We start from the raw sequence: 27988 nt of genomic DNA, 5'->3' as shown, positions 1-27988 counted from the left end.
TGCCAAAATGTCATGTCAAGAATCTAAACGTAATACGATTAATTTTCCCTTGCTTTTTTAAAAATGTATTCTCGACTGTTTATAACTTCAGAATGCTAATGGTACAATGCATCAACACAATCACGTTCTACAGATATCTGTCGATTTTCATCCATCCAGTTTTGATTTCGGAGGTGGCTCACGTCCGGGTTTAATCGCAGTCAACATTCAAACCCACAATATGAGAACTACGAGACAGGTGTGCTAACCATTAGACCTGCCTTAGTGACATGCTAACCAGCTAAGTTCACCGTGCTGTGAGTTTAAATCGCTAAAGTATCTCCCCGGCATGGTAACATTCGCTCATTTTCATCCATGTTTTCACCTTTCACCTGCTTAGCTTACTAACATGGCTCAGAATCAGCATACTATTGAATAAGCGCTGATTACTTTATGGGTCTCCCCGTCCCCTTGTTGGTCTTGACTGAATGTTGGGCGGCAGACGTAGCAGGTAAGCCTCGTGAGCGACGCGGCCTGTAGCAGCCGAGCTAACGCGTAGCCTCATCCCAGCCAAACAAACCTGTGTCACTTGATGATTGCAGGGTTCCAGCTTCCCTTTCCAGCGGAACGCCTTTGCAAGTAAAACGAATAACAAACAAGCTTCTACCTCTTTCTTGTCGCCATTGCTAGACAAATGTATATGGATCAGCAAGGAGACGAAAAATGCGTCCTTTTGAGGGTTTTCAACGCAAGGCTATTGTAATTTGTCCCACGGACGAGGATTTTAAAGAGCGAACATTAAAGCAAACCAATGAGCAGGGGAAGGATGTGCCCGATCATGCTGTGTTAGAAATGAAAGGTAGGACCGCTGTGGATACAAGCAACAAAACACCAGATCTACTTTTTGTTTTTGTTTTGTTTTTTTCCATGTGTAAAAATCAAACTTGGAAGATGCCCCCTGTTTTTCCCCTTACCTCTCTTTCCATCCCCCCCGCCCCCCACCAAGTTATCACAACTGGACATACTTATGTTTTAAGTCGTGATTATTTTTTTCCCAATGTTCCCTCTTTTTTGCCTCATGCGCTGCAAACTGAGTTGGCATCCTCATTCCAATATAATTTCAGTTACAATAATCCCGAATAAATTGGAATTGACCACACATGCACATTTTTTTTTTCTTCGCAACGTACCGCCAACGGGGCGGTATGGATCAGTGGTATATTGGTCGTCCCTCAAACCAGCGGTTGTGGGTTCAATACCCGGCTATTGTGATGATGTAGAAGTGTCTTTGAGCAAAATACTATATGATGTGTTATCAGTAGGTAAAATGAGGAAGTGGTGTTAAAGCACTTTGAGTACCTAAGGTAGAAAAGTGCTATAGAAGTGAAAGACGGCTTACCGTATGTGACGAAAAACTCGTCTCGTTTTTTGCGCCATTTCTGAAAAGCACTAAAATAATCAATGTGACAAAACAAAAGAAAGCAACTTTCAAATGCCTCTGAAATCCTCAATAACAAATTCACAAAAAAGCCCTCTATGACTTAAGTACATGGCCTATTTTCGTAGCCAAACTGTTCGTTTGCACTAGGGATGAAACAAAACTGTTTGAATCGGAAAATCAGTTTTCATTTAAGAGATGCAAGTGCATTGAATCAAACAGAATTAAAAAAAAATATGTTTATCGATAAGTATTGTATCGTCTTTTACTGGACAGACATACCAATATCTTTGAAGAAAGTACAAAAGTGACAAGCTGGATGCAAAATGACAAGAACCTCATTGCATCATGCATTCTCGAACTGAGCCGTACCTTATCGAATCGAATCATTTTCCCATTGAATCACCCAAATCGAATCATTGGGCCTTAAAAACCAAGCCATCATTGTATCTTATCACACCCAGGTATCGAGATATGTTTCGAATCGTCATTTATTGCAGAAATGGAGACCCCTTTTCGGCCCGTACCAGCTGATTGGTGAATATTTTTTAAATAAAACTTGTCAGCCAATCATAGAAAGAGCTCCCCAAGTAGCAGACGAAACGATAGCATAGAGGAGATGTGTTAAGTAATAATGAAGTTACACTAATTTGAAGGCATTTTTGGACCCGATTTTCTATATGTATTATCGATACTTGTATAGCTGTCTGTAAACGCTATTTTTTTTCTGTCAAAGAAAAATAATAATTTCTTGGGAAATCTGGTCGTGTTTTTACTAAGCTGCAAAATGTGAAATTTGACTCAGCCAAGCATTTGTTTGGCACTTTTGCCATTTATTATTTAAGCGAATATTACATCTGGATGGAGGAATTAGATGTCTGCTATTTGTTTTGTGTTGATATTTTTTTTGATATTTTTAAAACTAATATATAAACATCTTTATGGGCGTCAGTGACTTTTGGCATTCCTGGCAGTCCCTACGAAGGGGGATTACCATCCACTTTTTGGTTGCCCTCCTTGGTTTGCAGTGCTCTTTTCTAGCCCCCCCCCCAAATCCTCTCCCCTCCTGTGTCTGTTTCCACAAATGTTGCCTCCTTCGGAGGGAATGTTTGCTCCCTGTCACTTAATTTTTATGCTCTTCCCGCCTCCTCTGTGCGACACTAATTAGTTTCCACTTTGTTTTTTGTCTTTTGGTGGTGCGGCTGCTCTGGTCCTCACTGCATCCCCATCCCTCCTCCCTCTCAATCCCTCGCTCGGCGCGCCCACCCAAAGCAAACTTCACCCTGCCGGAAGCGTGCGACTTCCTGGAGGCGGTCACCTATGTTGAGCTGCAGTGCGACGATGCCGAGAAGCTGTTAAAGCAATACAACGACGACGGGCGTAAGGCGGGCCCGCCGCCCGAAAAGCGGTTCGACAACCGGCAGGGCGGCGGCTACCGCGGCCGTGGCAGCTTCCCGCGCTACGACAGCCGCGACGCGCCCCGCGGAGGCGGCGGGGGTGGCTACCAGAACCGCAGCGGAGATGGAGGATACAGAGGTAAGCTGTCTTCCCCCGTAGGAAATAATGTTAATATGTTTAAACATGTTCCAGGGTCGAACTGTTGCCATTGATGTTTTAAGTAACATTTAAATTCTTACCTGTTTTCTGGGTTTGGTCACATAATGTTCGCAATGCAAGCCCAAAGGCACTTCAACATCAATGTCAGTCAACAGCAGCGGGCGCTGCTGCGTAAAAAATGTTAGCTTCCTCGAATGGCTGACAGTCAAGTCAACCGCAGAATGACAAACAGGCCGAAATCTTGTTTTGCAGGCTACAATCGCGGAAGCTACAATCAGAGCCGCTGGGGGGGCAACAACAACAACAGCGGCAGCGGCGGCAGCTACCGTGACGGCGGCTCCGATTCCCGCTCCGGCTACCGCAGTCAATCGTCGGGAAGCAACTACAACCGACCGGCTCCTTATAACAAGGGCGGCTACAACCAGGTAACCTAATGTTAGTTCCAGTCAACCCGCGCATTTTACCAATGAACTGTTGACAAATTCAACTGCTTGCAAGTTTTTCTGTGAAAGCTATCCTCAGCGAGTCGCTGACAATTAAGGATGCACCGAAATGAAATTTTTGGGCCGAAGCCGAAAATGAGATGCTTGGCCAAAAAACAAAAAAATTTAACGCAGAGAAAAAAAAAATTCCCATTTTTTATTATCATTGTATTTATTATAATTAATTAAAATGATATTATTATAAAATATTTAGGCCTATTTAGCACAGATATTTTAACAAAGCACAATATAAATTTAAATGCGTCCACACCACAGACATCAGAGACATGTTAACATTAACACATTAAACGTGCCTGGGACATTCACATATTCCCCAACGTTTAAAAATAAATAAATTTTTTTGCACGAGCCAATCGGCTTGAATTTTATTTCGTCCGAAATGCCGAAAATCCAAATTTTTCCCATTTTCAATGGCCGAATATTTGGTGCATCACTACTGACAATCTCACCAATCCAAGCCTACCGGCTTATTTTTGCGATCTTCCTAAAACGCCATAAGATGCCACAAGAAAGTGCCGAAGAACTGCCTAAAAGAAAAGTAGTAATTGGTGTCAAGGAAATATGTTGTAATGCATCATCGAGTTTATGTAGCGCTTTTGCTGGACACTCAAAAACACCCACAATGGATTCATTATTCATGGACTCGCATGTTAACGTACACCAGTGTGATGAGTGACACTGGCGGCAAAAGTGGGTGAAGAGTCTTGTCCAAAGACAAGGACATGACTCGGACAGAGCGGTGATTTGAACAGGCAATCCTTCGGTTACTGGACGACCCGCTCTACCTCCTGAGCAAGGGTTGCATTATCACTATATAGGTGGACATAATATTACGTATTTGACACATTCCCAAATCAGGCTACTATTTTCCCCTCCTGCGAAGCTAATAGCAAACGTTAGCCACCAACTATTAGCAAACATGGTATTATTAACAAATGTGTTACCTGTTTGGAGGATAGAGAGCCTGTACTGACTTCTCGCTATTCATGAACGAGTCCACACTCTGTTAATGTGACAGCGACCATTGCGAACGGCAAAAGGTGTCGGCGTGCAGTAACCGAACCAAAAGCAGTAATCAATCGTGTCATCCTTTGATGATGCACATTTGCAAGTAGAAGTGTGTGCATATGTCGGAGCATAACTTGAAAATAAAAATGTTTACATTTTAAGGCATGTTCATTACTACTGAGAGGTACATTTTTAGTAGTTCACTGTTATTTTATATTGTTGTACATTTGTAGTACTGTTACATTTTTTCCCTTCACTGTTCATCATTCTTTTTCCCCTACCATATCTTAATTTACTTCCTATGTTAAATGACATTTTGAAGTAAGTTCAACATCAATGTGAAGTCGTGATAATGATTGCAATTTTTTTTAAATACTCCCCTGTTGGCACATGGTTGGTTGTCTGGCGCAAAAAAAAAAAAAAAGGTTGAGGACCACTGCTCCATCTTAATGCTAACACATCTATGTTGTGGTGCTTTAAGCAGCGAAACTGAACACAAATTGTGATTTTTTTTTTATTATTATTCTACATGAATTATTTCTGGATGTATTCCTGGATGTAAGTAATAACACGTTAACTTTTTTTTGAGTGGGGGCTGGAACAGATTAATGGTCTATTCATTTCAGTGAGAAAAGATGATTTGAGATGTGTTTGGAGTTATGGCCAAGGTCATGGAACAAATTCAACTCTTATCTCAAAGCACCACTATAAAAGTTTGATCAAACTTAGCAGTAGCCTTTGAGTTATCACGCTCAGCTTTGTTAAAACCAAAGTATCAAATTGTATGCTAGTTAGCAAAATGCAGAACATGTATATATTTCCACTTCACAGGTAGAGGGGAGGAGTCAGGTGTGGAACCACTTCGCAAAAAAACCCACAGGCGTCGGATGCAACTACTGCGGCGCGCTAGTTAGCCAAGGCTCCGTCAACAGCAAAGGAAAGAACACGACAAATTTGTGGAGTCACCTCAAACGAAATCACAAAGAGGCATTCGATGACGCACATGCTAGAGCGGCGCGGGCCAGAGAACTAGATGCGCAGCTGGTGCAATCCATAATTGTTCAAGCAGTTGACAAAGGAAGCGTGCGCGCACCAAATGAGCCGAGTTCACAAGACGTGGACAAACTCGTTATGGAGATGATTGCAACCGACATCCTGTCGTACTCACTTGTGGAGGGCGTTGGATTCAAAAGATTACTCGCCAAAATGGAAAAGGGATATCAACCGAAGAGTGCAAAGTATTTCCGTACGCAGGTCATGTCTGACTTGCACACGCAAGTTGTTGGGAAGATGAAAGAACTTCTCTCGGAGGACAACGCCGGAAGCTTCATTTCCTTCACCACTGACTGTTGGCCGGGTTCCGACGACGCGCTCATGAGCCTGACGGCTCATTTCATTGATCAACACTGGAAGAGGGTCCAACTTGTGCTCGATGTCAAAATCATGTCAGGGTCCCACACGGGGGATTACAACCGGCAGGCGTTTGCGACCGTGCTGCAAGAATGGGATATCGACACACGGCGTGTCCACTTGTTGCTGGGGGACGGCGAGGCCGCCGCCGCCGTCGTGAACGGCACGAGGCGGGCGCACATTCCTGAACTGAGCTGCGTTGCCCGCACGCTCCAACTGTGCATCGACGACGGGCTCAAGGCGCAGAGGACGGTAGCGGACATGTTGGGCAAAACGAAAGCCATCGCCGCGCACTTCAGCTGCTCGCCGGCGGCGCGGCAGCGGCTCGCCGCCATCCAGGAGGAAGTGGACTCCCCCCAGGCTGTGCCGACCAAATGGAACTCTACGTTGCGCATGCTCAGCTGGGTGCTGAAGCGAAAAAGCGCTGTCACCACTTATTCCAACGACCACGGACATTTTGTATGCCCAACGGCAGAGGAGTGGGATTTGGCGGCCAAGCTGGTCGAGACCCTCGCGCCTCTGGAAGAAGTCACCAACGACCTGAGCAAAGCGGGCGCCTCCACCGGCTGCATTATACCCAACATCAGTGTGCTGAAACGGCTGCTCAGGTCCGAGGGGGCCGTCGCTCCAGGACTCCAGACGTTCCGCAAGACCGTGCTGGAGAGCCTGGAGAAGCGTTTTGCTAACGTCATGAGATCCAAACAGGTGGTTCTCGCGTGTTTACTCGACCCGCGGTTTAAGGGCCGCCCTTTGTCACCGGAGACTCTCGCCCTTGCCACAGCGTGGCTAACGGAAGATGCCGGCACGCCGGCACAAAACACACCACAGAACGGCGGCCCCGGCCATGACGACGTCGAGGGAGTCGGTAGTTTGCTGGACAACCTCTTGGACCAAATGCTCAGCCCACCTGGTCTGGAAGAGGCTGCAAGGGGCATCCGGGAGGACCTGGACGCGTACCTGCACCTGCCGGTCATAGATCGAAGAAGAGGCGAGCCACTCAAGTATTGGGATCAGAACGCCAAGCGCTTCCAGGGATTGTCGGTTCAGGCCAGGAGATACCTCTCATGCCCTCCTTCGTCTGTGCCGAGCGAGAGGGCCGGCGGCGCAAACGGCAACAATTATGACGACAAGTGGGGCTGCCTCAAAGGGGAGAACATTGAAAAACTCTGTTTTCTGCATTATAACATGCCGCGATTAAATTGGCAGTATTGAGAGCAAAATGGCAACACTGTGGGAGAATTTCCAATTGTGCCTTTTTAAAAAAATAAATATATATATATATATATATATATTCATGTAAAGTGGTGCTTTCAGGTACGAGTGACCCAACTTAAAAATGTTTTCAGATGTGAGCTATAGTTGACTTGCGAGAATGAACTTGAGTGATCCAGAAGATCCAGCGAGTGAGTTGTGCGGCGGTCCACAATTTCACATCACTTAGACTGCGCTAAGTTTGGACAGGGCGCCAGGCTTGAAATCTCATTGACAAACGGTAACATCTGAGTGGGTCCCTCAACTTGCTAGATCCCAATTCCCACTTCCCAGCCACTACCGGTCCAGAACTCGGATAAAAGTAGTTTGAAGAAGTATTTTTTTTTAGGGTTGCGTTTTCGGTATGCCTTTTTTTTTTCAGTTTATCACTATTGATTTTAAAGTCTTTGTGTTGCAAGTATTACTAATTAAAGTTAATTTTCTTTATTTTGTAGTGTTCTGCTTTTTGTCTTAAATCATATTTTGGGTAATACGAATTTGTGTGTCTTTTGTGTTCTCATCAGCGGGGCTCTGGTAGTAATTGATGTAAAGGAAATATTTTGAAGTGCAATTTAAGTTGTTTTTTTCTTTCCTAAATCAAATAATCCGTCAAGAGATATGGGGGATTTTTTGCTAGTCAGTTGTCAGGAAACAGTTGACACCAATTCCTATTTCTCGAGATAAGCTTCAACGGGAGAGAAATGCTAATATGCTATTTGAAACATTTGCCATCAGTTGCTCTTAAAATACTCGCTGATTTTCATTGTTTGTAGCGGCGATTTACCGAGTTGTTAAGTGTCCGCGCTGCACATTCAACCACTTACCCACTTTGCATGCTTGCCCCCTCTTCCTCCCACCCCGCTGCCTCCTCACAGGGCTACGGCCACAGCTACAACCAAGGCGGCGGCTACAACCAAGGCGGCTACAACCAGAACTACTACGGCAACTACAGTCAGTACCCGGGCTACAGCCAGAGCTACAGCCAGCCGGCCGCCGGCTCCCAGACGTACGGCCACCACCAGCCCCCACCTCAGCAGCATCAGGCAGCCCTGCCGCAGCATCAGGCCCCACCGCCGCAGCAGCAACAGCAGCAGAGCTACAATCAGCAGTACCAGCAGGCAAGTGCGCTAACACTGCATGCTTGTAATAGTAGTAACTAAAAAAAACACTTTTGTTAACAAAGTCAAATGGAAAAATAACTAAAACTATAATTATAGTTTAAAAAAGTTTGTTTTAACCTTTGTCAATATCCTACATACATTTTTAAAAAAGGGTAATGCTAAAACTAATCAACTAAAAGGGAGCCTTTTTGAAATAGTAAAAACAACAATTAAAACCTTTAACTCATTCACTCCCCAGCCATTTTTACTGAAGCAATCTCCTTTGCTCCCAGCTATTTTATTGGATTTTGACTGATATAAAAACATGGAACCTACCAAAAGAGTATATTTCTAAAAAATAATATTTAGACGCTTTTGTGTGCAAATGAGTTAAGATGACATTTTGCCATATGCAGTTTGTGAATGTCACACAACCAAACACAGAAAGCAGGTGAGCCATGATTGGTTGTTACCTCACCTCTGACCTCGCATTATGTCCTTTTCCGTTGACAGCAAGTGGCAAAATGTATTAATTATACATGAAAAATAATTAAGTTGTCTGTGTTAATCTGACGTTAAGTCCTCCTCAGCACTAGTTGGCGCTATACTGAACACCTCGACATTTTTAAAATTGATAGTATGAGATGTATGTATAACCCTGGCATGCCGTACCAAAACCAAAAGAAAATGTACAATATAAATATCCCGTCCTGAAATGTATGTATGCATGTGTCCACAGTATGCTCAGCAGTGGCAGCAGTACTACCAGAACCAGAGCCAGTGGAACCAGTATTACAGCCAATACGGCGGCTACCCTGGACAGGGCAGCCAAGGCTCGTCTTCAGGCTCCCAGTAGCTCCCCACCTCTAAACTACTTCCTCTTTGCCGACCTATCCCCCCCTGCCCCCTACTATTCCTCACCATCTTGTTTTCTTTCCCCCCAAATCAGTCTTATATAAAGCGGCGGCGTGGTGATCGATGCTAGCTAGCCCAGTGCTAACCCTTACAATGCTGTGTGTGGTGGATGAGAGGACAGACGGCTTGTAACAATTTAGATGGCGAGGTTAGCGAGCAAAAGCATGCTTTTTGCTTTTCTTTCACATTTCTTTTTCAGTCATACGTAGCGAAACCGCCATTTTAGAGGCCGTCGTATTAAAGGCGTTGACACTTTGTCAGTAGAGGCATTTTGCTTTTTTGTTGTTTTTTTTATCCTCGTGTGGTTGCTGTAGTTGAAATCCCATTACGCTTCCAAAACTTTTCTTTTGTACCAGTGTGAAAAATCTGTTTCTTGTCTTTCTACAATTAAATGCAGTTGTATACACCTGGATCCAACGTGTCGGCTTTTCTATATTTTTCTATATTTTTTGGGTGCTTTTCACCTTATATGTAGCCATTCGTTTTCTATAGCGTTTACTTTTTATTATTATTATTCATCCTTGGGGTATTTTCACAAAAACATCACAAATTATATTAAGACACAAAATAACTTTGAAATTGTCAAAAACAAAATACATGTCTCCTTTAATAGACTTTGAAGCTTTTTGGGGTAGCTGCCACACACCAAAAAAAAAAAAAAGGGAATTCTGCTTTAGTGTTCATTTCCCTCCATCCTGGATCCGAAACTGCTCACGTGATATTCCCAAGAAACGTAGCACCAGAGACAAGATGACGGGGTGTGGGTAGGCAGTATGACGACCGTCCTTAATTTAAATCGGCAGCAAAAAAAACACAATGGAGGAGTCCGTTTGTGGTGGGGAAAGTTCATCTTTTGCTGTCGGTCAATCGGGTTCTCGGCTCTTTTCCTTGCACAGGTGAAACTCCTCCAGCTTCTCCTCCAATGAGACAGGCATGGAGCACCCGCGACTCCTGGGAGGGGGCAGCGTGCTGGCCTGTCACAAAAAAATCACAGCACACTGGTATTTCTTTACATTCACTTTTTATACACAATACCGTGCTAAAAGCTAAACACAAAAATTTTGATAAACTGCCAATAAGAAAAACGGAGGTTGACCCCCCCCAAAAAAATTTCTAAATTCTTAAATACATTTTAAAAAACAGTGAATACGTGATTATTGTGAATATGAGGGGGTCCACTCTCTGAGTAAATTAACCTTAGACCTGTAGGGTGGATATCAAAAGTCTTCACCCCCCCCGTTAAAATCATCCAGAAGCCTAATAGAACAACTGAACTTTATTTGGTTGGCGGCAGGTGTGTGCCATTTACACGTTTGAATGTGACTGGTTCATTCTGAACATCCCTAATTATCTGAGGGTGTGCACACTAATGCAACCACATTATTTCAGCTGTTTATTTTGACTTGCCCTTGCTAAAAGTTTTTTTTTTCTTCCCCTAATTGACTATTGGATTCTTTTTTTTTTTTAGTATCTTGATCTTATTCCCCCTCCCGCCGGCCCCACCCCCATCGCAATACCCTTGCATTTGAACAGGGGAGTGTAGACTTTTGAAATTCACATCAAGTCAAGGTACCAGTTTGTTGTCTTACTTGGCCCGGAGCGCTGTGGTTGTACACCCTGCGCTCTTTCTTCTCCTGCGGGGTCCACACTCCAGGGTCCGTCTGAGTGGAGCAGTCCGACAAACCCGAGTCGGCGCTCTTCCCGAAGGGGGCGCAACCCTTGTGGTGTTCTGAGTCGTGGCCGTGGGGGAACACAAAGGCTTCCTCCTCGGAACCTGACGGGAGGAACACAAGTGTGGGTGACTGGCGGTGGGAGGTAAGGGTTTTTGCGGAGGGGGGGGTTGGGACACCTACTCCACAGGCTCTCCTTGGTTCGGAAGTCGGGGGCCGGGGTGCACGGGCAGGAGCCGCTGGTGTTTTTATGTTTCTTCAAGCACTCAATTCCCACCAGATCCCGGCAGTGTCTGTGGCAGTTCATTCCGCAGCCTGATAAGAAACGCAACTTTAATTATTATAATTTCTATTAGTCTTGTGGAGACTCGAACACACTCAAAAAAAGCACTAAAGCATCATGCACCAAAGTCTAGAACACTGAAAGACATGTAATCAGCCGATTTGTTGTTGTTTTTAAAGAGATTTGCAGCTTTAATTATTACAAGTATTGCTTTTATTTGGGGAGTTTTAACACACTCAAAAACTCATGACAGGACAAATTTTTTTTATAAAAATTAAGAATCGACATTGTTAACAGTATTTTTTTTTTTCCGTAGTCCTCCAGGAAATTTTTTAAAATGCTTAAATCCAAAATCCATTAAATCAGGGTCCAACAAATCAAGGGTCCCCTTTATTTCGGTTCTGCTGGCGAAATTTCGACCATAGTATGGTAGCTTTTGATAAGTGTGCCACCCTCTGGTCATTTGTGGCTACTGCACTTACAGGTGTGCACTCGTTGCAAAGGTCAAGGGTTAAAAGTAAGATGGCCGCCACAAGCCATTTTAATTGAAAGTGTTCTTTTACAGGCATCTGCAGCTTTAATTATTATGATTACAAATATCACAGTTACTCATTTGGGTGCTATAACAATAAATAAATAAAATAAAAATAAAAGCATTATTTTAAAATGGATGGATGAGAGTTAACACAAAGTGGTCTTGAATGCTTACCTTTGCAGTGATAGCCTTGCTTGATGGCTCCCCACACCTGCAACACGATCCAACAAGGTTAGTTTTTTTTTTTTTGTTCTCAATTTCTATTTGTATTTGTGTTATTTGTGGATTGATGGGGAAGACTGACAAAGCCGCCGCAGGTGTCGCAGAAGGTGGGCCTCTTGTAGGTTGTCTCGTGGAAGTTGTGCGCGTCGTTAAAGTTGTAGCCCAGTTTTGCGCACACGGACATCCCGCGCATGAAGTATGACGCCATCTCCTCTCGGCTGATTTGACCCTGCCTGAACGCGAGGACGATTTTTGTCGGTTTGCCGGCAGATTCTTTATTTGAAGGTGACTACGTTGCTGTAATAATATAATATTCATGAGGAAAGTGTCACCTGTCAGTTTGCTGCGTGCGGAAGGAGAAGGGGAAGTTGGCTGCGATTTTTTTAAAGTCCTCCAGCGGGATGTAGCCGTCCTGCTTGTGGTCGTAGTTCTTCATGATGGACTGAAGGGGGCGACAAACACAAGAGACTGTTGGCCACTTCTCCTTTGCGCTATCGGCTAATAAGGAAGTGAAACTCAAACGTGTGTGTGTGTGTCGATGACGTTCACTAATTCAGGAATATCTCTCACATCCTAATTCACACATTTGAAATGCTCTAATACACACGAATGAAATCCTCCCACACATACTGAAATACTCCCATATGAAATGCTCTCAAACATACTATAGAAACACTCTCACATCCAATTATTTTACACTATTGAAACACTCTCATATACAAAAAGTTAAACCCGCCCACACGAATTGAAGTCCTCTCACGTTTACTTATATGCTCTCATACAATATACTAAATTCTCTCACGTGCACACTACTGAAACACTCATACACACAAACTGAAATTCTCCCACACGTCATACTGAAACGCTGTCATAAAGTACAGTACTGGAATGCTCTCATATAAACAAATCAATTACTGGTCATAATTAGTGAATGATATCTCCCCTCATCCAGTATATGTTGTACTCACATCCACCATCTGTTTGACGTGTTTGGATATGGTGTCAGGGTCTAGGCGGTGGGCGACCCCTGACCCCCACTCTGCCACCACTGGGGGTTTGACTGGAGTGACGGGCTGCAGCCACGATAGAAAACCAAAAAGAGTTACACAGATACATGCACATAGACGCATGTGCACACGTACACGGCGTCACACCCCGACTTGGCACTTTGATGCGGTTGAGTGACGGTTGCGGTGCGCTTTTTCTTGCGAAGCGACCACGCCCACACTGCTAACCCAAACAAGGGTTTGCTTGTTAAACATAAGCGTGCCAAAGGTCATATTAATCATACAAACACTTATTTACTAATTAACACTTTTTAAAAAAACAAAAATATGGAATATCTCAAAACCTCGAGCCAATTCAGAATTTTTTTTTAAATTTTGATTTGAGTGACATCAAAATACCGTAAAATTGTTGAAAGTTTTGCCACCAAAATTTGTGTTGACCAGTGTTGAAACAGTTTGTTTATATAAAAAAAAAAGTGTTGCTTCTAATGATGCTAAGTTGTTAGCAATGTTTTTTGTTTGTTTTTTGCATTTGCTTGTTAGCTTCAAGCTAAGTGGACTTTCCTACAGCATAGGTATGTAGTTTTAAATACATCACATTTATTTTTTTTAGATGTGTGTTTTAAATACACAACGTGTACTTTAGATTTTATGTTTAGCCATTTGGAAAGCTGGCTAATGATGCTAACTGTTAGCATTGTTTTTTTGTTTTGGTTTTTTTGCATTGTTTGTTAGCTTCAAGCTAAGTGGACTTTCCTAAAGTATAGGTATGTAGTTTTAAATACATAACGTTTATTTTATTTTTTTAAATGCGTGTTTTAAATACACAACATGTAGGCCTAGTTTAGATTTTATGTTTAGCCAGTTTGAAAGCTGGCTAATGAGGCTAATTTGTTTTGTGTGTGCATTTTTTGTTAGCTTCAAGCTAAGTGGACTTTCCTAAAGCATAGGAATGTACCAAATACATCACATCATTTTTTTTTCAATGCATGCTTTAAATACACAATATATACTTTTGATATTATGTTTAGTGTGACAGTAAAATCAGATTCTTCTGAATACCACACTTGCTGAGCGTGAAGTTGACTGACCTGGATCTTGGGGTTCTTCGGTTCCTTGGTGTAGGAGAGTTCATAGATCTGGTCCTCAGTGTAGTAGAGATCTAGAGAGAGCTGAAGCATTAAAGACATCATTGGCGACGTTCCAGCAGAACTCCTTGTAGGGATCTGGTTCTTGGGTCCAGGACCGGGTCCGGGTCTCCTACCGTCAACAGATGCAGGAGGTCTTTGTTGGCTTCGAACGGCGGCGTGAGTCTGTGCAGCTCCAGGATCTCGTTGACGTTGCTGTGGAGATGCTGCAGCTTGCTCAGGTTGATCTTGTCGCCGTCCACGAAGTCGGGCAGCGCCTCGTTGAGGGAGATCAGGTCCTTGAGGTGCACGCCCAGGATGGGCACCTTGAACCCCGAGCACTCGCTGTATAGACGGCGGTAGTTGCTGTAGTTGCTGCGCGATGACAGTAGCTCCGTCATCTCGCTCAGTGCCTGACAGCATCGGGACAGAAGGCGCTCATTTTAATAGTAGTCGTCCACTTTAGGCTGGTTTAATCCAGTTTGGTCTTGTTTAGTGTACTCTTCATAGGCCTGGCCAATCTTAGTTTAGTTGAGTTTTGTTAAGACTTTTGGAGTTCACTCCAACTAAACAGGCCTACTGTTTAGTTTTTACTCCAGTTTTGTTTTGCTAGCTTAGATTGGTTTAGTCATGTTTTCATTTATGTTTACTGTAGTTTTATCAAGTCAAGTTTTGTTTCATTTGGTGTTGTTTAGTCCCGTTTTGTCTTTTCTAGTCTGGGCCAGTGTTGTTGTCAAGAGTTGACTTGTCCCGTGTTGTTTTGTTTCTTCTAATCTAGTTTAGTCTAATTTAGTGTAGTCTTATTTTGTCTAGTCCAGTCTATAGTGTCATCTCATCTCGTCTAGTCTCGTCTCAAAATGTCCTGCCTTGTCTAACTTAATTTTGTTGATCCTAGTCTAGTCTCAACTAAAACTAGTCATATCTTATCTTAGTCTTGTTTTGTAGTCACTTCCACAGTTAACTAGTCCTGTGTTGTCTTCTCTCTTCATAGCTTGTTTAGTCATGGCTAGTCTAGTCTAGTGTTGTCTCATCTAGTCTAGTGATCTAGTCTCAACCCGTCCTTTATTGTCTAGTTCATTTTTGTCGATCTTAGTCTAGTCTAGTGTTGTCTAGCCTAGTCCAGTGTTGTCCCATCAAAACGAGTCTAATCCAGGTAATCTAGTCTTGAAAAGTCTCTCCTAAATCAATTTATTCTAGTCTTTAGTCTAACGTAGTTAAATCTAGGTTCTTCAAATTTTTTGGGGATTCTAGTCTTGTTTAGTCTAGGCTTTTTTTTTAGTCTATCTTAGTTGAGTCAATCGCAGTTTAGGTTTGTTTTAACCTCGTCTAATTCAGTTTAGTCTCGACTGATCTAACATAGTAAGGCAAGTTTCTTCTATTTAAAAAAAAAAATCGGGTCTAGTTTTAATCTTGAGTTTAGTTCTTATTTTGTCAAATTCAGTTTGATCCAGTCAGCCTCTTCTCTTGTTAGTCTGGTGTCAAATCTACCGCGAAATAGTCGTACCTTGGTGACGTCAGGAGGCAAGAGGTTGTACGTGTCTTTGAGGCGGGAGATGGCGCTGTGGCAGAGTCCTCCGGTGACGGCCATCAGCGTGTTGAAGTTCTGCAGAGCTCGCAGTTTCTGGCCATACAAACGGATAACGTAAACGATGTTCACGTGTTTTGGCTTGGTGGTAGTTATCGTGCGAACAAAGTGCAGACGGAAGAAGCTGAAGACGATTCTCTGGCTCGGTGGCCCACCTGAGCCACGTGGATGAACTTGGTGAAGACCTGCGCCCTCTGCTGGGCCGTGTGCCTGCTGAGGATCATGAACTGGACCCATTGGGAGACGCCGTTGCACATCATGACCGAGCGCTCCAGCGCCGGGTTGTCCCGCACCGAGCCTCGCACCACGTAGCTGCGGTAATCCAGGAACTGACCGATCGCCCGTCAAGAGGAACGCAGGTGTTGTAACTCAAGTAAAAATGTGGTCGGAGGAACAAATACTCAAGTCGCTTGAACGGTCTCACCGAAACGCTGCAAAAGTTCTTGAACTCCAAGTAGCTGAGGTGCTCGGCCATCTGGTCGGCCTCCATGTGGTCGAAGATGAGCGACACTTTCCTCTTCTTCACGGAGGGCGAGGGGGCCTGTGACACGTTCACGTGGGGGCTTCTGGGAAAAGATGGGGGGTCAGCGTGTAATGTGAAATGTACAAGACGAGTTAGTCTCGTTTTTTGATCAACATTTTGGCAACATCAGAAACAAATGAGTTAATTTTTTTTTTTTAAAGAACTAATGTAGTAGCGTGTTGTCATGGACACCAAAGACAGAATTTCAACTTTTCAGCAAACCTAACGTGTGTTTTAAAATGGCTCAATATAGAATTGCCAACGAACCTAACGTGCTTCGTAAACATCAAAGGTAATTTAGACAACGGCAAAAAAGCTGACGGTAAAGAATTCAATAAATGTAAAAGTAAAATACATGTTTTTGAAAACAGTGAAGATTAAAATGTCTTTAAATGCATTTGTTTCGCAGATATCCGAGACAACTTAGAATCTAAATGAATGTAACGTATACAAGTTTTGGGGAGCGTGGGAGTAGGTAACCCCCCCCCACACACACACACACGCAAAGCTAAAGTACATATTTTTGTAAGCATCAAAGACAAGTTTGTTTTCAATTAAGCTAATGTACAAATTTTTGCAAAAACCGTTTAGAATCCTTAGCAAACAAGCCAATCATCAAGACTCACATTTGCAAACTAAATATTATTTAGAGTCCAAAATGAATCATATAAGTTATTTATTTATTTATTTATTTCACCTTAATTTATCCACGCAAGGGAATTGCCAGACTCTCAGCGAGCAGAAAATTGCAAAGACGAACAGCTAAATGTAGCGCAGACTTTGTGAACGAAAATCTTTATAAACCTGCTGGAACGGAGAGTGCGGGTGGTTGTATGCACGGTGAGCATCGGGTTTCCGCATGAACATGGAGCAGTGAATTTGTGTGTATGAGGAAGTGAGGACCCAAACCTGCTGGTACGGAGAGTGCGGGTGGTTGTATGCACGGTGAGCATCGGGTTTCCGCATGAACATGGAGCAGTGAATTTGTGTGTATGAGGAAGTGAGGACCCAAACCTGCTGGAACGGAGAGTGCGGGTGGTTGTATGCACGGTGAGCATCGGGTTTCCGCATGAACATGGAGCAGTGAATTTGTGTGTATGAGGAAGTGAGGACCAATTAGCAGAGAGTAGAGTTCCAAGAGGCGGCTGTTAAAGGAAGTGCCTGTGCCAAGGTTTCTCTTTCGTTTTTTTTGTATACATTGAAGACAATTTCTAGTCTTTAATAAGCCCAACAGATGTGCTAATGTCAACATTTTGTAACATTTGTTTTTTATGACAAATATCGTACCTTTGCTATTCATACATTATTTCACCATATGTACCTTGGAGACACTGTTGTCAGAATCAACATTCGTGTACATTTGACTGTAAACATTGACCTGGGGAAAACCCACACAACCGCATTGAGAATGTGTCACCGAAAGACGCAAGTCAAAATGTGTGTGTGTGTGTTTATTTAAAAACAAGCCCTTGCAGAAGCCGAGTAGTCCAAAAAAACAAAAAAAAAAACTTACAGGCATGACGTGTCGATGATCTGCGCCTCTTCCCTGTCGGAGCGTACAAACGCCCACAGGTCCCCCATGGTCTGCTCCAGAAGGGGGTCGGCCTCGAAGACGGCGGGGAACTGGCCGATCCAGGTCCTGGCCACCCGGGCGCGACAGGAGAGCGTGTTTAGTAAGCACAAAACTGGGCGGGAGAAAGAACCGGTTCTGTCAGGACTGGAGTGCTTCTCGCTCACCTGACCAGGTGGCACACTTGACCCCGCCTCAGGCCTCTCTTTTCGGGGGGGCAGTCCTTGTATGTGAGAGACGGTCAAGGAGAACACATTCCTTCCGGATTTTTATTTTTTATTTTTTTTAGTATTGCTTACTCATGATGATTTTTGATATCTCACAAAGACAGCCCGACAAGCCCCGTGTTTGCAAAATGCTAATCCAAATGATGATTTTTAAACTAGTCGGCATTACGTGAAAAAGGAAATGTTAGCTAACTGTGATTAACCACAGTTTTTGGAAAGCTGAGTTTAATTCCATTGGTCACACCCAGCCCTAATTACTGACATTTTTGTTGAGACAAGCAGTTGCTTACATAGTCAGGCAAAGTGAAGTCGGCTTCAAAATCTCTAAAAAAACAACCTGAACCTCCCCATTAAATTTATAAAGACAGATTATCCAGAAGAGTACGAACCAGACCAAAATCTCCCTAAAACTGAAGACCTTTACTGGCCTTAGTTATGATCAGTGTTTATAACTCAACCATAACAAAGTCACTGTGAGTAGAATTTTGATTAAAGGAAGATCGTGGTCATGGTTTGGGGTAGCTTTGCATCTTCAGGACCTGGACGACCTACTGTGATTCGTTGAACAACTAAATCCTTCTGGCGATCAGTTTGTGACCTCACCTCTGAATGGTGAAACAAAATAAAAAAGGTTTTGCAGTGACCAAGTCAAAATATAGACTTAAATCCAATTGATGTTGTGGTATGACCTTAAATTGGCAGCTCATGCGCGAAAACCATCCAATATGACTGACTGTGTTCAACCAAAATTCCCCAAATTCGTCACATATGGCCAGAGGTGTGATGTTTTTAAATCTGATAGCATATGGGCCTGGGGCAACCCGATATCTTTAGAATCAATTATTCAAGTAATCCGATAAAAATAGATTTTGCATTATTAAGCAATAATACCAATACAAAATATGAATATTTAACTAATTCATTAAAAAAAAACATATAAAAAATTAGGGGCACGATTTAATTTATTTTAATTAATCGCACAACTTCACTTGTTAACTCACGATTAATCACAAATTTTATATTGGTTCTAAATGTACAATAAAAAAAAAAAATCTAGGTTTTCATACTCTTGTTAACAAAAGTGGGAAAAAAAACTAATAGAAATAGTTCAAATAAATTTTTGACGTTTATAGCCGTCAATGGCAGTGAATGAATTAAAAGGTGCAGCTGTTATTTTGTCCGTTTAGGGTCACTATTCACACATTCTACACTGTAGTATCTGTGACTTTGAATGTATGCTTTTGTTTTTTTAAATGAGTGACATGTGAGTCAGCAAATGAGAGTGCAACGTTAGCCTGTTGTGAGCTCAGGCTAACTGGCTGTCAACTTGCTAACCGTAGCAACTTAAACACGTTATTTTTGTTAAACATCCCTTTTTTTTTTTGCATTGAAATAATTCTACCGTGTTTTTATAAAGTGTGTTTAAAAGAGTTTCACTGAGATTTGATCGAGCGGCGCCACCGTGCGACCATTAGGATATAAGGCGAGGAGCTTCTGAGCGAAGGTCTGCGACGAGACCACCCAACTGTGCATCATCAGCGTCATGTGGACCATCTGGGACCCTCGCGGGCTGCACAGCTTCCCCTCAGAATCTGGCGTAGAAGCGCAACACAGATTAAGTGTTGATATGTGAGCCTCATTCCATCATTACCTCCACCAAGGAAGTTGTATATGAGTGTAATTGGCACGTCAAGAAGTGATCAAAGTAACCAGAAAAAAATTTGCATCATGGGAGGGAGGGGAAAACCCGAGAAAACCCATCTTTTTGGTTTTGAGTTGATCAACATGAAAATAAAAAAAAAATCTGATTTGACTGTCTAAAAGTAAACAGCGTAGAGAGTTACGGGAGAGATAAAGAAAAAAAATCCAAACATTCTCCCCTGTAAGCAGTCCCTGGTCCCAAAAAGTTTGAGAAGCCATTAGGAAAACAAAAACCTCCATTGTATCAACCCCCCCCCCCCCCCATGTACCCCACTTCCTTGTATCAGCCCTCATTTGCATAACCGGGTCGCCACCAAATGCGTGCGACTGACCGAAGCAGCCAAGGCACCGCAGTATGAGCTCATCCAGGCTGGCAGCACTGGCGCTGGGGGCCGCCGAGGGGCCCTGCAGGGCCCGGCTGATGTCCTGGGGACTGGGACATGTGTTGCGTCTGTGCACTTTCTGCCGTGGCGACTTCCTGCTCTTCAGCGCGCCAGGACTCTCGCAGTTGGGTTTCCTGACAACAAGTAGGCGGCAGATAAGTGGAGCACAAAACAAAACAGTCATTGACAGGTCAAAATGTTGGGGGCCAGGAAATGTTTCCAAGGGTCCCCCCATGTGATGCAAACACCAGTTTAACCTAGAGACAGTTATTAATTTTTTTTTTTTTTTACGTCATTTTTCAAAGTTTCATAATTGAATGTCACAATAATAATTAATTTATTTATTTATTTTTAACACTAATTAAATATTCTTTTTCTGGATAAAAAGCTGTACAAATTATACCACCAAAATGAAGTTGAAATATGATATTGAAGTTTATAGTAGGAAGAAAGTCATTTTAACAATTGAAAATAGGTCCTTTTGTTCTAAAAAATTAAAACAAAACGACTTTATTCACGCAGGATGTCAGATTTACGTGACAACTTCCTCTGTATGATGAATAAATAAGTAGATATAGAATAGGTATATTAAATTATTTCACAAATTGTTTTTCCTTTTAAATTATATTATTCTTAATTAAGGATAATTTTCCAGACAAGAAATGAAATTATTTTTTTTTTTTAAATAATAGTGTGTGAATAGTTTAGCTGGAAAATGAATGAATGAATAATTCATGGAGTTATTTACATATTGTTAAAACATCTAAAAAATATATTGAATATTCAAGATTTTTTTTTTCATTTTTCGTTATTTTTATATTATTTTTGGTGGGATAATTTTGTGCATTTTAAGGGAGAAATTGTATAGTGTGTCGTTTTATTTTTGTTTTACTTTATCAATACAAATAAATAAATGCACTCAAATAAACAAGCAAATGAATTAATAAATAAAAATTTGTTCTCTCTCTCTCTCTCTCTCTCTCTCGCTCTCTCTCAATATACCAATTAACCTTGTCGAATTGTGTCCTGGCTTCTTTTGTAACTAATCAATAATTCAAAGATAAAGAAATCTCCAAAACTTCAAGGTGATAACAATGGAATTATTCAGATTCTGCAATTTGATGACGCATCCACTGCTGTTATTCAAATATATCTCTGGATTTGACATCTGATCTTATCGACAAATCTCGAAGTATTTCACACAATTTATTACAAACTACAAAAACACATCAGAATGAGCCATTTGCCATACTTGTTATTCTAAATTGGATTCGAGTAGAATATCGTCGTACTGTGCCAATTACGTGTGCTGAGCTAATAAAATGTCCGGTTCGTGCGTCTGTATGGCTCCGGCGTGTCCTGCCTAATGTGTAGAAATGTGCGCGTGCAACAGCACTGCTGCTAACTAATATTGTGACATTACCAGGAAACTGCGCGAGTTCAGAGAAATGACAACAAGTTCCCTGAACGGCCAGACCTACATCCCCTTCTCTTACACACGCACACGCAAGCACGCCTACTTACACAAGTCGTGAAGTATTACATGCGGCTCCAATGATGACTACTTCCGTATTTTTACTACAGGCAGGACAGAGGCACAGCAATTAAGCCACTTGATAATAATCTGCAATTAAATATCGAGATGAACTTTAAATACTTTACAGGTGAGCTGTTGTGTTTAGTCTTATGTTGTTTTGGGGTGAGGGGAATGACAGTACGTGGTTAGTTTTGATGGTTCAAACTCTTTCTAGTTGAAGGCTGGATCTTTTACATATATATTGAGAAATCCATTATGAAAATTGAAATAAATATAAAGAACACGTATTTTGCAGCTATGCTTGTGTTTTGCCCATATTTAAAATGGCGTTTTTACATGGGGCCCCCCCAGTAGCAATGATGAAAACTTGTGCCCCCCCTCTATCATTCTGGAAGTGTCCTTGCAAAAATTCACGTTGAGAATTTTGCCGTTCGGCTCTTTGTTGTGAAACAAATCGTGCAAAAAAGTCCTGAAATACTTTTACGTTTGTTATTATGTTTGCTAATTAGGGCTAGCATTAAGCTAGCAGACTGAAAGGGGAGCTATTTTGTTATTTTAAAGATACTTGTTTTGTGTGAAGGTGATGGTGAATTTCAACTTGGAGTGGCATTAAACTATTTGAAGCGCAAATTAAAAATAATAATAATAACCCACACTTCAGAATGAACAAGTCTTTTGACCTTTTCTCTACACTTTGTGACTCAGAGTAAATGCAAATGGGATCGGGCGATGATTTTTCTTGATAAGGTTGTTTTTGGGTACCCCCCCCCCCCCCCCCCCCACACACACACACACACACACACCCTTGTATTTGCAAGACAGACGCACACAGACAGCAGGTGAGAAAGATCTTAAGAATTAACCAGCGCGGCTGTGAACGCATTAGCGACTGAGGAAGTTCTTCACCTTTTCCTCACCGACGTCTTTCCTCTTTCTTCATCCCCCTGCACGCTGAACTGCTTCCCCTTTTCTTTCCCCTTTGGAAACCCCCCTTTCTTCTTCCCATCTATGTTAGGACTCCTGGCAACAGAGCCACAAGCCCCCCCGCCCCCACCCCCACCCAATACGTTGCCGCCCTCCCTCTCCTGCTTCCACACAGGCCGAGGGATATGCAAATTCCTCGCTTTCTGTATTTAATTGATTAATTGAAGCCCCTTTGAAGGCAGAGATTGTGTGCCCTTGTCCCCCTCCGCCCCCCCTCGTCCCTTTTCAGCCCTCTCACAACCTGCATGAAGGGGGACACTTCTTAGCCTTTCATTCATTTGCTACAACATAACGCTAAATCGCTAATGTGCATGTAACCAATAAAGATATATAATAGGGGGATATTTTTGAGATACAATATGGAAGTAAGACATTTTTATTAGGATTTTTCATTTAAATTAAAATAGCACTCCACTGTGTTCACTGTTCAGTCAGGTGCCCAAAAGGTTATAGCACCGCAACGTAGGCGCTATTTAGCATTAGCATTAAGCTATCTGATTCAAAGCTAAGCTATATGGTTTTTTTTCAATCCAGTCAGGGTGTAATTCTCTTAGATTTTCGTTAAGTTTTACAGTAAACCTAAAGTGGGAGTGACATCAAACAGATTCCAAAATCACTTTTCAAAAATTGTTCATTAAATCTATATCTGCCTAAGTGCTTCTTCTAGTTAAGTCAGAGCTGTCATTTAGTGCTTGTATCTCAAGTCTGCGCTCACAAGTAAAAGATAAAAAATAAAATCAGTCCAGCCATGGCTCTTATCCCGAAAAACTCAGAAGTGGAGCCATTTGAATCTCAAGGCGCTATTGTAGCTTCTCCAGGCCATGTTAGCTTATTTTCTTTTTTTAAATGGCTCTAGTTGCATCATACTACCAACTTTGTTTACAAATTAATTTCAGTTTCAAATAAAATCTTCGAAAAATTTGAATTCTCCACAGCATTTTTTATTTAATATTATTATGTTTATTATTATGTTTTTATCATGTTTAGACAATGTCAATAATTGTGTGACTATACTCTATTTAAATTAGAATATTAAATTTTGTATCTTTAAGGTTCAGCCAGATGCAATTACACATGCTGCCAAGATGAACTGAGGTAAAGATAAATGGTCTAAGTGAGAAGTTTTGTGACTCTGCATTGGTTTTCTTTCTTTCTTTCTTTCTTTCTTTCTTTCTTTCTTTCTTGAAGTGTCGTATAAATAGCCTGCAGGAAATACGTCACATAAATAAAGCCACACTCTTTTACGGATGTTTTATAAATGAACTCTTGATGTTTCTTCCTCAAACACAGATGGTCAGACTGGTCAAACTAAGCTTGGAAAACATAAAAAGTCATTGAGAAGTAATCTACTTTATTGAACAAAATTGTCTACCAAGAGAACAAAAAAGTCTGCGTAAAGAAACATTAAAGCTACTGCACTTATACTGCCTACACCAGTAATACAATTTCCATAAAGCAAACTAGCCTATTGATTTTTAAGGGATAAAACGCTAAAAGCATATGAAATGCTCTTACTCAAAAAATGAAAATATTTGAGCAGACCAGATTTACCTTGGGTAGATTTTAGTTTATTGCAGTTGCATTCGTCAAATTGTATGCAACTCCCGCTTACCGTATTGAAAAAATGTACTGCATGGTTGCTTGTGCAATCAGGATTGAAACTGAGGTGTCACTCATTTTTGCGACAAGCTTAGTGTGTCAGTCGCACCATCTGATAAGAAAAAAACCACAGCGGCAGCAAAACAAGTTCCCAAGCAGGACAGAAGGAAGCTGCGTCGTCAAAAGTTGAAATAGATCAATCATGAAAAAACCCTCCAAAAGCATCCATTTCCTTATAGCGCTTAACTTCAATAACCAACCAATGGAAGGACACATATAAAAACACTTCATATTTATTGTCATATTTATGGACAGGTTTGCGAACGGCTGATTTGGATTCAGTGAACATGTATTGGGAATGTGGGAGAAATCCGGGCAAACTCCACACAGCAACCCCAAGAGTCGAACCCGGAACTCTCAACTGTGAGGCAGACGTGCAAACCACTAGTGCAGTGATTCCCAACTGGGGAAGATTATCAGGTGTGTTGCGGGAAATGATCCAATTTCACTTCATTGGTCTGAAAATTATCATGATTGATCGATGGATGAAAATGATCTGGAGTTTTTCCCGTTTTTTTTTGTGGAAAAAGCATATTTGCAGTTTATAATTGTTTTTTGGGAGAATTATTTTGGGTTTAATTTCCTCCCCAATGCATTTTAATGGACGCCAATTATACGCGGATTTTCTCTCTCCAACACAAATTAATGGGTCAACTGTATAGGGACTGGCAGAACAATTATATGCTCTTCCACTAGATGGCGGAAGGTATATTGAAGCATATAGCAGGTGTATCCACCTGTTGCCATTTATAAAACTAAAAAGCTTCCTGTTTAATCAAACGGGCCTAAAAGTCACAGTATTTACTTGTTGAGAAATGTCAGTTTCATGTTGTGCGGTGATTTATTATTATTATTATTATTTTTTATATAAAATGGCTCAGTAATAGTTGGGAAACAAATACTTAATTATTCATTTTTATAACAATAGCCTATTTTTCACTCATAAAGGTGAGCTCAGGACGCACAACTGTTGAATGTTGAACTATGACGATAGTGCGGCATGTTGATATTCAGGCCAGGTAAATTAGCTGTGACCGTGCGTGTGCAACCTGTAAGCTATTACTCTTGCACCGCAACACGGAAATGGCTGACGCAAACATAAAAACCCCCAAATCAATTTACACTTTCTTTTTTTTTTTTTTTTTAACCACAATGCCATACACAGTATGAGTCATGACCTCAAAACCTCTGCACACAAACACACACACTTACACAAGTTTTAATTATTTGTTAGCGTTACCTTTTGGGCTTGTTCATTGCGGGTGTTTTCTCTCCGCGGCCTCCCCCTCCTCCTGCCCGGCATCTGAGCACGGCGTCCCTACAGCTCCATGCTGGACCCCTTCTCCTCCTCCTCCGCTTCTTCTTCTTCCTTCTCCTCCTCCTCCTCCTCTCTGTCCTCTTAAAAGTGTTCACCTTCCAGCCATCCGCAAAACTGACCCCCCCCCACCCTCCCTCCTCACCCTGAAAGTCAGTCAAGCCCCCCTTCTGAGCATGTGCGGTGAGCACAAATCAGTGGAGCCAGACTTCATGCACCTGCCATCAAGGAGACGTGGAAAGAGAAGAGAAGGCCTCGCAACAGTTTGGGTGAACGGAGCAAAAGAAAAAAAAAAATCACTAGTCGTGTCTACATAAACAAGTCAGCATCTTAAATGGAGGAACTCGCTCTGGTAGATAGGGGAACTTGCATCAGTTTCTGTGAGTGTGCAAGGGGGAGGGGTGAGGCCACAGAGAGAGAATGTTGCACACATGCAGCACTTGTATAGGAAGGAGGAGAGTTGCAGGCAGGCAGGCCGGCAAAGAGGGAGGGAGTGATGAACAATCATCAGTGTGCCCCAGGAAGTAGCATTTGCTGGGCACTTCCCATAGGAAATCATGGAAATAGAAAAAAATCTATTTCCATGGGCCAGCTGCTGCCAGGGTGCAACTTTTATTCACTGTTAATGTGACTTTTGTCATTTTTTCCCATCACACAACTGAAAATAAAAGTTAACTTTGTAATGAAAGCATCCATTAGAAACATTTTCCTGACAATAATATGTCCCCCATGAATCTAAAGATGCCATTCTGGTTAATATTGTGTTTGTGGAATATGAATTAGGCAACAAAAACAAAATACACCTGTTTTTAGTCACTTCAGGAGGCGGCCATTTTGCCACTTGTTGTCAACTGAAGATGACATCACAGTTTCTGGGCTCAGGTAATGACCAATCGCGGCTCACCTGTTATCTGAGTTTGGTCATGTGACATTTACAAGCTGAGCCGTGATTGGTTGTTACCTGAGATGGATTCAAAATGGGTGGATTTTGCTAAGAATACCAACCAGTGGGGCTGCATAGAATATATTATTGTAAATATTTTTGGGGAGTTGATATGGAATTACTTTAAGGTTATTCTGTTTTATTCACTTAAAAATCATACCACATTATAATTAGTTGCAAATTATTTGACCCACCCCCAAACTGTGGCTCGTGGATCACCTTTGTTCCGGAGACAACGGTTTGAGAACCCCCTACTCTATGATACCCATATCAGCTCACCCATCCTGATTTCTTCTTTCTTCTCCCCCCCAGTGTCATGTCTGAGAGTGTCAAGCGACCACACAGGGCACATAGTGTTTGCACTTGTGAATGTGGCCGTGCAGCTGGACAGGGGCGGCTCAATGGCATCCTTGTTTGAACACGCCACCAGGAGGAAGAGGCGACCATACAGGGGACATTAATGCGCAGAGGTGGCCTCTTTTTGCTGCAGGAAGCTACCCGGCTTGGCACAGAGGGCGATATGGCATCGAGAAGCAGGCAAAGATGCAAAGCAGAGCGAGCGAGGCAGGCGTCCTACAGTCCGTGCATGCCAAGTCCCACGCTGCCAGTGTATTGACGGAGCCTCTGAGGGCAAGAAATGCTAGTTATACTGCTGCAAAAATGCCATTTCTGAAGTCCTCTTAAAGTGGGTATATTATGGAAAATTGACTTTTAAAGGTACACTGGACTCAATTCAGATTTGTTGTTCAATAGTCATTCCTCCCTATATCGCGGTTCACTTTTTGCGGGTTCAGTGCATTAGGCGACCGGCACTGATTCAGGATGACAATTTCAGGATGGAATGAATGGACTGGCAGTTTGGGATTCTAATGAAATTCCCGATGGCCCTCATGCCCCTGGTTATAAGAGTGACTTCCATGACATGCTAACTAACATGAAGAAAAAACCCTGTCATTAATTGGCTTTTTCTCTCCTTCAAACAGTCTGTGTGTTTTATGTATTTTAACCATGCAAAGCACTTTGTGAGTCCTCTGTGAGAAATCAAATAATAAATAATTTTAAACCGACTGTCAGTGTAGTGTTTTAGTCATTCAGGTCATGGTAATCCACAACCGTTTAATTGAGGCAACTAGACTTGGTTGTTTGTTGATTTGTTTTTTCTCTCTTCTTGTTTCTGAAAACGTTCAAATATGATTAGGGCAACTAAATAAAATGTACAGGTTCATTTATGCATGAGGCGTTGGACTGGACATTTCCGGTATTGACCGGAAGTAACACTTTAGGTGCCGTTTGACGTTAGCTTAAAATGACCACCGTCAGTTTTCCCTGTAGTGGCTATTACTTTTTTTCCTTCAAATCTTCCCAGCTTCCTAGAAAGGTGCGCGTCCCTCAGCCCAAATATTAACACAATGTCGCCACTCTCAGGCACAACAATGCAACTGCACTACAAGCAGACGCCAAGTCATGACTTGGGCAAAATGAAACCACAGGCGGGAGATCGGCTAAACGTCGGGAACTCCAATTCCCATAGTGCACCTCGGGTCGTCTTCTTCGGT

The 27988-nt window shown here is 42.2% G+C and overlaps 1 protein-coding gene and 1 long non-coding RNA gene across 3 annotated transcripts; one reads left to right on the top strand and one right to left on the bottom strand.

The window, feature by feature from the left end:
- Nucleotides 1-9740: 9740 nt before the first annotated feature.
- Nucleotides 9741-25597, bottom strand: rasgrp4 (RAS guanyl releasing protein 4). 2 transcript variants are annotated; one of them, XM_077566965.1, is made up of 17 exons: nucleotides 25415-25597; nucleotides 19944-20128; nucleotides 19391-19502; nucleotides 17851-17913; nucleotides 17627-17752; nucleotides 16015-16153; nucleotides 15746-15919; nucleotides 15510-15626; nucleotides 14143-14418; nucleotides 13970-14050; nucleotides 12840-12944; nucleotides 12204-12313; nucleotides 11954-12104; nucleotides 11824-11860; nucleotides 11015-11146; nucleotides 10751-10935; nucleotides 9741-10135 (listed from the first exon to the last, which is right to left on the bottom strand). In XM_077566965.1, the coding sequence occupies exons 1-17, from the start codon at nucleotides 25429-25431 to the stop codon at nucleotides 10025-10027; spliced, it is 2121 nt and encodes a 706-aa protein (XP_077423091.1). In that variant the 5' UTR covers nucleotides 25432-25597; the 3' UTR covers nucleotides 9741-10024. The 2 variants fall into 2 exon arrangements, with proteins under 2 accessions (XP_077423091.1, XP_077423090.1); XM_077566964.1 differs by having other exon boundaries at nucleotides 16015-16156; nucleotides 25415-25596.
- LOC144052685 (uncharacterized) lies at nucleotides 21583-27425 on the top strand. Its single transcript, XR_013294270.1, has 3 exons — nucleotides 21583-21658; nucleotides 23568-23610; nucleotides 26745-27425. It is a non-coding gene; the product is annotated as an uncharacterized LOC144052685 (long non-coding RNA).
- The last annotated feature ends 563 nt before the right edge of the window (nucleotides 27426-27988 follow it).

This window comes from Vanacampus margaritifer, chromosome 5, assembly GCF_051991255.1.
Source record: "Vanacampus margaritifer isolate UIUO_Vmar chromosome 5, RoL_Vmar_1.0, whole genome shotgun sequence".
Lineage (NCBI taxonomy): Eukaryota > Metazoa > Chordata > Actinopteri > Syngnathiformes > Syngnathidae > Vanacampus > Vanacampus margaritifer.
This window is presented reverse-complemented; position numbering and strand designations above follow the sequence as displayed.